This window comes from Pelecanus crispus, chromosome 1 (assembly GCF_030463565.1).
Source record: "Pelecanus crispus isolate bPelCri1 chromosome 1, bPelCri1.pri, whole genome shotgun sequence".
Lineage (NCBI taxonomy): Eukaryota > Metazoa > Chordata > Aves > Pelecaniformes > Pelecanidae > Pelecanus > Pelecanus crispus.
This window is the reverse complement of record NC_134643.1, coordinates 40206187-40219104: the sequence shown is the minus strand read 5'-3', so window position 1 is coordinate 40219104 and position 12918 is coordinate 40206187. Positions and strand designations below refer to the sequence as shown.

At 46.4% G+C, this 12918-nt stretch overlaps 1 protein-coding gene across 1 annotated transcript; it reads right to left on the bottom strand.

Annotated features, from left to right (window-relative positions):
• Positions 1-563: 563 nt before the first annotated feature.
• DYRK2 (dual specificity tyrosine phosphorylation regulated kinase 2) lies at positions 564-11469 on the bottom strand. The gene is made up of 3 exons (XM_075722502.1): positions 11415-11469; positions 10499-10635; positions 564-2165 (listed from the first exon to the last, which is right to left on the bottom strand). Exons 1-3 carry the CDS (start codon positions 11467-11469, stop codon positions 564-566), a joined length of 1794 nt encoding a protein of 597 aa, XP_075578617.1.
• Positions 11470-12918: the final 1449 nt, after the last annotated feature.

Below are 12918 nucleotides of genomic sequence, written 5' to 3'. Positions count from 1 at the left end.
TGCTTTCTCTGGGCTACCATACAGAAAATGACAATGTAACATGCTATGGCTCCACTTCAAATTACAAGTTTACAGGTGCTTAACTGTATTTCTTTTGAGTATTCTCCCTGGAGTCCAGTCAGGCATAGGTGAGTGTTTGCAGAATCAAGACCCATACCCATAAAATCCAAACAGTAGAGTCCTACAAATTTACCCCAGGTGAAACCTAATATGAACCATGGAAGAGAAAGGTTAACACCTTCAACACCACGCTGCAATGCATGACAGTCATGTTGTAACCAGTGGCCTGCCACTGATGTTTATTACTGTGTCACACTAGTTACAGTAAGGCTAATTGTACTGTAGAAGACAAACATTTTAAAAAATAAGTATAAAAACTTAAAGCATTGTCCCCGTGTTTTTATAAAAACAAAATCAACATTTCTTACATTTAAAATGAGTGCTGAAAGATACAAATGAACAAAGTTACTGAGCAAATAAAAATGTATATCTGAGCTACTTTTTCATACAAATAAGGCTCAGCCACATTGTATCTCATCTTAACAGCATTGGGTTTTTCAAACTCAGCTAACGAGTTTTGGCAACACTGTTCTTTGCTGAATATTCCCATTGGCATCTGTCATCTGTGCCAAATTAGTCCTCAGTTTTGAAGCTGAGCTTGAAGTCGGAGGTAACTTGGAAATCGACGTTATAGCACCAGTGCTCTCTGTAATTCTCTTCGCTGAGGCCTTTTCCCCAGTTGGAGGCTTTGGCAACCGTCTCCTTAGCCAGGGATGCCGCAAAGCCTGGCTGGGTGTCATACGGATAGCAGGATCCCATTCTAAACACTGTTTTAAGAAGTCAAGGAACAGGGGATCATCACATCCCTTTAATGCATTACCCCATTCTCTGCTCTCTGGTGGGCCACGCAGTTTTCCCCTCCGAGAGCGTCCACCATTAAGTATTACAGAGCCATCAGACAAGGTTGTGATGCTGCAATAGCGGGGATAACCCTTAGAGCTCACGAAGTTTTTGGCTCGCTTGGATGAATCTAAGAGTTTTGGAGAAGGCATGCCCAATAGCTCAATCATACAAGCCAGCTGGTCTCCTTCATCTTCTCCAGGTAAAAGCGGATAACCGGTGAGAAGCTCTGCTAGGATACAGCCCAAGCTCCACATATCTATGGGCATCCCATAACGAGCACCAAGGATGACTTCAGGTGCACGGTAAAAACGTGACTGAATGTAAGTGTAGACACGTTGATGCTCATAACAACTTGAGCCAAAATCAATCACTTTAATACCACTTCTACCCTGTTGCTTCAACAGAATGTTCTCAGGTTTAAGGTCACAGTGAATGATTCTGTTTTTGTGCAAAGCATCCAAGCACTGTAAAATTGAATGGGCAAACTTGCGGACCAAAGGCAGGCTAAAGCCCTGAAACTTGTTTTTCTTTATTAATTCATACAGGTTCATGCTCAGCAATTCAAATGTCATGCAGATATGGCTGCGGAATGTGAAGTTTTCCAACATGTGAATAACATTCATGTTGTTATCCTTATCTTGTTTCCGGAGGTGCTCCAGGATCTTAATTTCTTCCGCAGCTTGGCGGTGGAAACGTTTTTCATTTCTCACCATTTTTAGTGCCACATGCTGATGCATCTTGTGATCATAGGCCTTCACCACCTGCCCAAAGCTTCCTTTCCCTATAACTTTCAGGACTTCATACCTGTACGCAATATGATCATGGGGTACTTGTATATAAGACCCTTGGTCATCATCATACCCGCAATTGTTTGAGCCACCAATCACACCTTGCCGCTTCTTTGCATTTGGACCCAAAAAGTATATTTCAGTGTAGCTAAAAATCTCATGATGCTCGAAAGTTGTTAATTTTTGCATGTATTGCTTCATTGCCTGCTCTGGTGTCATAACGGAGGCTTTCACCTTCCCTGTTCCATCTGTAGATTTCAAAGAGCTGGAGCTCCCTTGTCGTCTGTGAGCACTCTCTGACTGTCTGTCCTGAACCACTGGCAACCCAGATTTGCCTAGCGTTGTAAGTCCATTTGGCTGTGTCGTCAGAACCGTCCTCTTGTTACTATTATCTTCGAACAGCTGCTGAACCTGGATTTGTCCATGGCTACCAACATGGAGGTGCTCATTCATTGTGTGCTTACTGCCTCCAACCTAAAATTGAAAATAAATACATACCCAGTTAACAAGAAAGCCATGAACTCACCATTCATTCTGCAACCTGCCCTCCTGCCTATATCAACTCAAAACTAAGTATTTTCTTAGAAGTCAGCTGTCTACAGATAATCTAAAAAATACAGCACATATGCTGTGATACTGCTAGATGCTATTAAATTTTACAGATCCTTGTTTCTCAAATGCCACTTTTATGACTCTATAAAATGTCTGCAACAAGGCAATCACAGATGTGCTACCATGATAAGCTAACAATTCCTCCAAGGAATCTTCAAGGCAACAGTCCTGTAACATCAAGAAGTATGCTTGAGGGACATTAAATTAGACTTTACAGAAAAGAACCTGCACATTTCTGAAGTTCAAGAGATGCCATTCACTGCTTGCAATTGAGACAGTCACTATGCAGCACAGCATTCAGATCAATGAAGCATAAGCATATCCTTTAGCACTTTCCCAAACCAGTCTTGTAACTTTTAACCAAGATGAGATTTGGGGCCTGATACAGACTTAAGCGGAAAGAAAATCTTTGCCTTGAAAAACATACAAGTAACTTTATTTTAAAGGAATGGAAAAAAGGATTAGTTTATTTTAGAAATTACATTTGTTCTTGACAGTTTTCACAAGGAAATAAACAGCAAAATTCAGCACTGTCAAGCAAAGAAACACTGGAAGTACTGGGGTGTGAAAACAGCTATTGCTCAAAACCTGTTATTTTTAAGGAGAAACGAGACATTTACAAGCATATACTTGCCACTAAAATAGCTGTCCTTAGAATTCCTCATTTGCTCTAAAGCAGAGGATAATTAGTTTGTCTTCTGCCTGGTCTTATACAAACGTGGGAAGAATTCCCCTGCTGTCTCTCCAGCTGATTCACCAGTCTTAATATTTATGCCAAATTACTAACCAAAAGTTCACTGATACTGTCAGACAGATGATCAAGCCAGGGTTGAGAGCACTTTTAATCTGAACCTTATTTTTTCTAGGCAGCTAAGGAAAACACATTCCCTGTTCACTTAAGGTTGCTGAAATGAAATCAGAAAATGACAGTTGTGTGCTGTGATATGAGGCAATGAAATCTGTTATGCAACCGCAGAAGTGCTTCCTAATGAGAAAACCAGAACATGCAACGCAGACTCTAACATACTTTGTGCTTCTGTTAAGGTATGTCTGACATGGCAAAAGCACGTTTTGGTAAATCCAGTACCTTGTTCCCAAGGAGGAGCCAGCTGGACACCAGCTTCACCTTTGGATAATATTTTAAAATTTGCAGCTCTGGAACTCACACAACGTAAGAACAACAGCTCTCAGGGATTGGTTCTGCTGAGTTCACTGCTCTTCTGATTCGATTTTGACTCACATTGAATAACCGGTCCATTTTATTTCATCATTGCAGTTTGACTGTGTATGTTTATTTGCAGAGCAATTTGGGCTCACACTATCAAATTTGATCAATCTCATAGAAAGCATTGCCACACAACTGCAATTCAGAGCAAAGACGTTTGTAACATTTAAGCACAGTAAAGATATACAGGATATCGACATTAATTCCCTTCCTAGTTTGATGTCTCCAAAGCACCAGGAATTAAATCATCAAGGGGACTTAACAAACCTATCATGCCTACAGGGAATTCCTTCAGGTCAAGTTTGAAGCACACCGCAGCAGCAGTCTCCTGAAGGTTGCCCTGATCCTCTATATAAACAGCAGTTACTGAAAAAAAAAAAAACAATTCGGCCCCAAGAGCTGCTACATGATGCATCTCAGAAGAATGGGATCTAGTTAGTGAGATGTGTCGGAGGTTCAGCACATGCATTACTGCAAAACTGCATTAAGTGAGAAATGCACAATGAAGCAGCAGAGTAACTGTACAGACTATAAGTACTCAAGCTAGGAGATTCCAGGTACAAGCGTTTCTTCTGCATCACTGGTTGAACAGCAAAGCAGAACATATCCAGACAAACCGGGAGCAGACAGTAAATACTAACGTACAGACAATGAGGAAGAAAGAGCACAGAGAAGAAAACCATCTTTAAGAATTTCTTAACCCAAGTACTCATTGCCACAGTTCATATCTTGAATTTTTTTTTTTTCACTTGAGTCACCTGTTTTCAAAGTTAACTATTTTCTGCCCTTCCTAAGCACTGCTCGTTTCAATACATGTACAGGGGAATTCCTCAAACTTCAGTTGTTTGCTTTGTATCAGGGATTGGAAAAAAACCAAACATTTATCCACTCTCAACAGGCACTGAAGAGTTCTTTTCCCTAAAAGCATGTTTGCAAACACATTACAAAGTGTAAACCATGTAGCTCTGCTTCCTGCACCTTCAGGCAGCCTCATGGTTTCTCTTGGTGCTCACAGGTTGGCTTTTTTCCCCAAGCAGCAGAACGAAATCACCACCATTATCCCAGCTTCACCCCAAATCCAAAGTGACCGGTTTTGCCAGTTTCAGTCAGCTGCTGCTTGGGAATGCAAATGCAGATGCAGACAGTAGCACTGGTTTTCTTTGTGGAAGAAAAGACACCAAATTAGCACAGGCTCTATTCCAAAAGCTGTGAGGGAGAAGAGAGCTCACTTTTCTTTCAAAAAACCCAACAGGCGTTTCAGAGCTATCAGACACTTCACAACCACAAAGCCAATAAGAAAAATGGATTTTCCCCATCTCAGGGTACTGCCTGCACAAGAATCACCACCTCTTCTGTTTCCAACCTGGATGAGGGTTGGATTCTCACCAGCCCTTTGCTCTGCCGATCTACTTCTGGCTACCGGGTGTCTGAGATTGCTGTCAAGTTCAGGCTTGCACTGCTTACAAGCTCCACAGGTCTCACCAGTGACGCTGTAAATTCTCTGAACCACAGCTAATGGGCTTGGGAAGCTACAAAGGACTACAGCCTTCTTAGCGCAGTACCGAACTGTTCGTGGTACACAGAAGCTCCATCAGCCTTTCATCTGAAACCATAAGCCTGAGAGGTTTATAACGTGTCTCCCTTTTGCTTCTGTAGATGGGCCTGTAAATTCCAGAACCAACAACCTACGCAGCTGACAACCTGCATGCACTTATGCAGCTTACCTATTATGTATTTTACTGCCTGCGCTCAGACCCACCTACACCTGCTAAGATTTACATATTTTTTACAGCATGCATCTTCGAAACCTTACTGATGTACACATTTCTCCACAAAACATACTGAAATAACAGGTAAGCTTGAACTCAAAGAGCTAATCTTCCTGAATCCTCCGGCAACATCAATTACAAACCAGCAAATGTTACAATGTTTTTTTTTTTCCCTCTCCCAGTAGTTTTTCATAACTTCAAAATCGCCGCTAGGATTTTGCTTTAACTTTGGTTTGCTCAGTTTATGGAAGCTGATGGCTATGCTGAAAACATTCACCTAACCTTTGAAGTGGAGACACCAGACAACAAAAAAACAAACCAAACACCACACTTTTTTTTGGGGGGGGGGTGGGAGTGTTTGGGGTTTATTATTTTGTTTTCACAAATGCATTTAGGGACAGAAGTAGAACAGTAACTTACAATACTTAAGACTACAGACCTGTAACAACATAGAAGTAGCATAAAAAGTTCACCCTGCTAACAAGAAGGCAAACTGATAGGCAATTCCTTTGTGGTAACACTCAGCCAATGCAATGGTCTGTTTCAAGACCTTCTACAAGACTATGACTATAGGATCGAACACCACAGGAGCATATACCTCTTCTCAACTTTATCTTCTAAAAGCATCAAGACATTATGTAGTTGTATCATATTCTATCTTCGTAAAAGTCACTTGGTGTGACAATAGCACCCTATAAAACTAGCCAAGATAGACACACATTTCAGCTATATATATTGTCATTTTATTTTGAGCAAAACCCCAGAAAAAAAAACTTTGCTGTCAATCAGAATCTAAAAAGGTTTATAAAACTAATCTTAATAATAAACCCATCAAGATGGCCTGCTGAAATACTGCACAGGAACAAGATGTCTTCATCTGCTATTACTCTGCATAGATGAGGACAAGGGGGAAATAGTGTTCCAAAGTAGTAACTTTAATTAAAGAGTAAGTGTTGCACTATATACCCCTTTCTTTACAGCACTTCTGGGCATGCAAGTTTCAGCCCTACTGTGTCTAACATGCTAGAGGCATATGGTATCAGCTGTAGCACACTTCACCATCCATTTTCTTGACTGCAGCCTGAGCAAATGTACAAAAGGCCTTATTTTCCTTGATAAATGAATTCAACAGCATTCCTCTCTTCAGAACTAAAATTAGCTGCTAATTAGTACGATAACAATAATGCGGGATTATCATAATGGTTTTATTATGAGCATGGGTTTTATACACCGAAAAAGACTAAGCCCTTGACCTAAAGAGCCTGTGGCTCAACAAGAGCTGTAGAAAAACCACACCATTTGGATTTTTTGCTGCTGTCATATCTGGTCCATATAAGCTTATTTTTTTAAAAGTTAACTTTGACTTTATATAGCTTATATTTTCACAGAGAGAACTATGCCTCAAGAGTGATACTGATTCATAAATTTTTTCCTCCTGTCACGCCTGCGCAGGTGCGGTGAGTCTGAATACTTCTGGGACACCCTGCATGTATTACAGATGTTGAAACCAAAAAGGACAGTCAAGGCATTCAGGTAAGCAGAAGCATATACATACGAGAGATGTGCCCAGATGTACTGCGGTCCCCATAGTACAGTCACCAACTGTTGGAGCCCAAATTTCAGAGCCCATCCATTAAAAGTAGATAGCTTCACATTCCCCCCAGACACAAGTTTTATGTAGAAGAAGAACATCTAAAGAAATCTAGATATAGCAAAGGTCATGACTGTATAGTTATTTCCACTCAAATGTGACAGCATTTCTATGGCAATTTATTACACGAAAACACCACAATAGGAAGGTATTTTCTTTGGTTTTACCTGCTTTAAAGCAGCTGCCCACAATGAAAATCTGCAGCATGTAACCCACCAGATCTTAATGTTAACAGAGTCCAGGAATCTCAGCTCTATTATAGTGTAAATTTTTTTTTTTAATTTTTAAATTTAAAATTTTTAAGATTAAAACTGAATGATTGATGCAGAAGTATATGAATAGACATTCATCCCCAGTGGCAAAACAAAACAGGCTTGCTGTAGGGAAATCTTAAAAAGGGCTTGAAGAGGAGGGCACTGAATCACGCACTCTAAATGGGTTGTTGTTACAGTACTAGACAGGAGGAGAAAAAGATTAAGACTGCTTTACTGCAAGAGAAACAGGAAGAGTGCAGAATGCAGGGACACATGCCAAATAAGAAAGAACAGAGATGGAAGTAGGCAGAAGACAGAGACAAGAGTCTGGGAGAGGGACTCAGACAGGTGGGGGTTTACACGAGCAGAGCAGCAGGCAAGCAAGATAATCTCTACTGCAGCATGTCAAGTGGATGTATGAACACCATAATGAAGGAGAGAGTGAACAGAAAAAGGTTCCAATCAAGGCAAGAACTTAAGGCTTCAAAAGAGAAAGCAATGACTTTGGAGAGGAAAATGAAGAGGACAAGGGGATATAAATAAGTTCATGTTTTCCACCACGAGCCAAAAAGATAGTCAGGAATGGAAGCAGACATGAATAGGCCTAGAATGAAACCGTAAGTTTTGTTAAAAAATAAACGAAACCTTTCCCTGGTACAATACACAACAGCCTCCTTAGCAACAAAGGTTGCTGTGATTGCAGAGACTGCAGCCAAAACCTCTGCCCTGTTATACGAAGCCTGTGTAAAACAGTATCTTCCCCCCTTCTACTCATGCTCTCCCATGCTATTATATTCTACCAAACAATGAAACTTCACTTGAAAGTAGGAGACAACAGTTTCACGAAAGGCTAGATCACACAACTCACTGCTACAAGAAATACGACAGGTAGCGTATTTCCCCTCTGCCTGAATTAAAAGAAAAACTTTTTAGCTTAAATAAAATACTATCTTCATCTCAGTCTCTCAACTAGTGAATACACAAGGCACATACTTACATCCAGCCCCCAGCATCCAGCAAGTTCAACCACTTAAGCAAACTACACTGTCTGAAAGTTTGAAACTTGAGAAATACTCTCAATTTTTAGCTATTACTGAAGTCACATAGATACAACAGGGATGAAAACAGAATAAGCAAATGAACACAAAGAAGGAAAATGGTTTAAGAAAACTGAAATGTTCCATTTTAAATAGGTCTGATTAGAGGAAGCGGTGGGATGCAAAACCAAAGGTTTCAATCAGTCAGTGCCAGCTGAGGTCAGTAGGCCTGAAGTTTATAGAAAGATCACGTAACAGATACAGCCCTTTTTTTTTTTTTTTTTAAGGCTAAAATCCAGCATTCTGATGTCACATCTGATCCTTACCGCAAAAAGTTATGTTAGCCAACCACAAAATAACCACCTACAAAATTCAGAAAGGCAGTCTGAGGTATTTCTGCAATGGTACCCAAGGCTAAATAAATACTGTAGAGTAGGCTCTGTACCACAAAGGAAAGGCAGAGTTTGCAACAGTCAGAATCTAGAGGGACATGAAACACAGAAATATAATGCTTGATCATCCCTTTGTGCTTCCCTAAGTATTTCATCTCTATGTATCTATATATACACACATGCATATATGCTATATATAAATATATGCATACATACACAATGATATATATATAAAAATACTTGACACACAGAAATGTAACACTTGAACACCCCTTGCATGCTTTCATAAAGACTTCATCTTTATATATGTATGTATATATGCACAGACACTATATATAATACACACACACACATACAAATCTATGTATAAAAATACCAAAGTTCTGTACTTCCAAAATTAGTAAGTAGTCCCAGATATATAGCTGGACCACTGCGCTTTCACTAATCCTGAATTAAGCCTGGGCTCTGTTACATATAGGCCCCTGTTATTTGTGGGCCCATCTGTACGTGCAGTTTCATGATGGGCATCCAGGCTGTTTGTACTACGTTCCTCTTTTCTGTTTTTTTAAAAAACATGAAGCTGCCGCCCCAACTCTAAAATCAACCAGCACTTAACTGGTATACAAATGTGAAAAGATTGGCCTTTGATACTAATGAACAATTCAGGTTTATACCCTAGCTACATAAACATACAGTGATGCTGATCTCAAGTATGCAGCTCCACCTTGAATTTGCAGAATATTCATCATTCCTTTTGAGGACATCCTATATATACTGATTTTTTGGTAATTTAAGCCAATTCTTTCTATAAATGGATTTGAATAAGATGCTTTTACCCCTGAAGCTACATAGAAAGTCACTGAAACACTAGTATCTAAACACATAGTTTCACCTTCCACTAGGCCATCATCACATTACCATTTAAAGCTCTGCCATATGTTTACGAAGATAGTATGTGAGCATTCTTGAAGAACTCATTAATTCTAAGAAAAGTATGCCATCAATGCCTTTCAGGGCAGTATGAAATCTTTCATAATTTAAAAGGAAATGCATGCACTAAAAATTTCAGATATTTAGTGTTAACGTGACAGCATATAGACCCCTCTCCCTACTCTGTCATGCCTTCAGGACAGAGATACCCTCCCTCATCCATATATAGTGGCATACTTGGGAAGTTTCATTCCTAGTAGATTAACTAGGAGTGGGAGATAATGTGAGATATCACAGAACCGGAAAATAACATCCTTTTCATGCCATCAGTGCTTATTTCTTTAGATAAACTACTGCAGCAATAAAGTCGGATTCATCCAATCATTGTCCCTGAGTACAGTGATAGCTATTTCTAGGGAAGACAGCTATCGGCCTAAGCTAATCAGACATACAAGGGGAGAACAGCCTTCATTTTTCACCGCAGTTCATGTGACCCTTTAATCACAGTGACTAACCTCATTGCCAAAATAATGTCATCTCAAAAAATGCATTTACCAGAACAGCTCCTCTGTGCGAGTGTGGAAGATCGAATTTGTCACTGAAAATGAGACACAAAACCAGACGGAAGGGGGGCCGGGGAGGGGGGTGAGGGAGAAAGCTGCTTCTCAGTGCAGTCACAGGGTTCCAGCCTCACAACAAACATGCACATTTGATAGGAGCCTGCAGAAATTACATGCACTTTGCTTAAGCGGCAAGGACCTCGTTAGGCGGGACGGGGCGCCCGCGGCGGCGGGGCCCCTGCCCTCTCTCGCCCCGGGGTGCCCGTGAGGGCTCGGTCCCGCCGCGGGGGACGCCCGGCGAAAGGAGAGCGGCGGCGGCGCGGCCAGCCCCTTCCCCCCCTCCCCGCCCCGGCCTCCCGCCCCGAGCCCGGGCTCACCGTGTGGGAGGCGTTGCTGGCCCTGAGCGGCGGCAATGCGAGGGGCGACGGCGGGCCGGTCCCAGCTCCTGCCCGGGAGACCCCGGCTCCGGTGCCCGGGGAAGACTGCAGCGGGCGGCCGCTGTCCCCTGCCCTGCCTGCGGAGAGCAGAGGGGTGAGCGCGGAGGGCAGCGGCGGCCCCTCAGGCAGCGCGGCCGTCGGGGCGGCGGTCCGCGGCCCCGCCGCTTCGCCGGCACCGCCGCCCGTCTTGCTTCAGGCAGAAGCCATTAAAAGCTAATCACCGCCGCGGCGCACACAGGCACCGATCCGGCTAATAGCGCGGGCGGGCCACGCTCGCCCGGCTAAACCCTTCATCCGAGATTAACCCGCCACCGGCAGGCGCCCAACCGGGAAAACAAGCCGGCTCTGCCCCGCACACGCCTCGGGGCTGGACGGCCGCCCGACCCCTCCCGAGCCGTCTGGCCCGGCGAAATCCCGGCGCCGCGGGGACCCGCCAGGAGTTCGCAAGCCTGCAGCGGCAAGAGGAGACGGGCACCGCTGCCCCCTGTCAAATGCGGCCGCTCCGGCAAACACAGCGATTCCCAATTTTTCCTGGGTCGTTTTTCTAAGCGATTCCCACCCCCCCGCCCCTTCCCTGACGCGAACTCGCCACCCGCACAACAACAGCACGCCGGAGGCCAGCACGCAGCGCCCCGCCGGCCCCCCGGGCTCGGTTGCCGGGGGGAGGGTGGATCATTGTTCCGACACGCACGGCCCCGCTGCGGCGGCAGCTGCGGGGCGGCCAAGCCTCACCCCCCCACACACACACACACACACCCCCACCCCGGCGCACGGCCCGGCCCGGCCCGGCGCGGCAGGGGCGGCGGGGGGAGCCCGCAGCCCGTCGCGGCGGCGATCGCGGCGGGCCTCTCCTTACCGGCTGGGTAGGCAGCACCAGCGGCGGCGCTAGCTGAGGGTTTTCTGGTTAACATGGCCGCTGGAGAGGAGGGAGAGGAAAAGGCATGTCAGGGTGGCTCTCCTCCGCTGCTCCTCGGCCTCTCCGGTCGGCGGCTGCCTCTCTTCTCCGATCAGCTACACCCAGACCCAGACACGTCCTCCGCTGCATCCCCCTGGCCCCGGGCCGGCCGGACAGACCCTCCAACGGCCCGCCGTCGCCTCCCGCCGCCGCCGCCGCAGCAGCAGCAGCAGCAGCCGCGCCGCCGCCGCAGCCCCCGGCCCAAGCTCATCACCTCCCCCACCCCCGCCCCGGTCGCCCCGGTCCCCTCACACGGAGGAGGGGGCAGCAGAAGGCGGCCGGACAGGGCCCTCCTCCTCGCGCGGCGGCACGGGGACAAACCGCGCACTAGAACTAGAGGGACAGTCCCCGCCCCGCCGGCCGCCTCCCCTCCCTCCGTCCCTCCCTGCCGCCGGCTTCCTCCCCTCCCCTCCCCTCCCGCTTTGCTCCGCGGCGGCGGCGCCCGCCGCTCTCCCACCGCCGCCCCCTCCCCGCCCCGCCGAGCACCCGCACTTCCCCTCACCGCGAGGCGGGGAGCGCGCCCCGCCCGCCCCAACGGCCGCCTCCCGCGCGCCCCGCCCGCCCCAACGGCGGCCTCGCGCCGGGCCCTGGGGCGCGGGGACGATGGAGGGGGGGGGACGCGCGCGTGGCCGCCGGGCCGTTGGTCAGCCGCCGGGGGTCACAGCCATCTTGGGGCGCCGGCTGGCAGCCAGCCCCTCGCCCCGCCAAACCCCAGCCTGTGCGGGGCAGGGGCCGGGGCCGGGGCAGGGGCAGGGGCAGGCCCCTCGCCCCGCCAAACCCCAGCCTGTGCGGGGCAGGGGCCGGGGCCGGGGCAGGGGCAGGGGCAGGCCCCTCGCCCCGGCAGCGCCGGTGGGGAAGAGGGGGGCGCGATGCCGGCGGGGAAATCGGAGTGTGTGGGAGTCGGGCAAGGGGGGAGAAGTTGGGGGATCAGCAACGCCTCAGGCAGCGCGGGTCACTTGGGTCGGACTGGAAGGACAAAGATGGCACCGTGGGAGGAGGGATAAATAACTTGGAACGTGTAATGGGATGAAAACTTAAGGAATAGCGGCGAGGGAAAAGAGCTTTTGGGATTGCCCTGGAGTTGTAAGCGCCTCGGGCTAGAATGAGGGAAATGGGAGTGCGGGGGGGCCTTATTTGCCTTGTTTTCCAAACTGTACAACGTGCTTTGTGGAGTACAATGCTTTGAATTCCTGGTTTGTCAGTTTGAACGTCATTAGAGCCAAAAATAGATATCTGAACATTTGCTCAGCTTGGGACAGTGTTGAAATGAACTCTCCTACCTACGCTCAACCCTTTTTGAAGTCTGCACAGACCGTGCATATTTTCCTCTTTGAAACAGCTGGTAGACATGCAGACAGATCGCCCTTCATCCCCTTCCACAAAAAAAGACAGAAAAATAAATCTC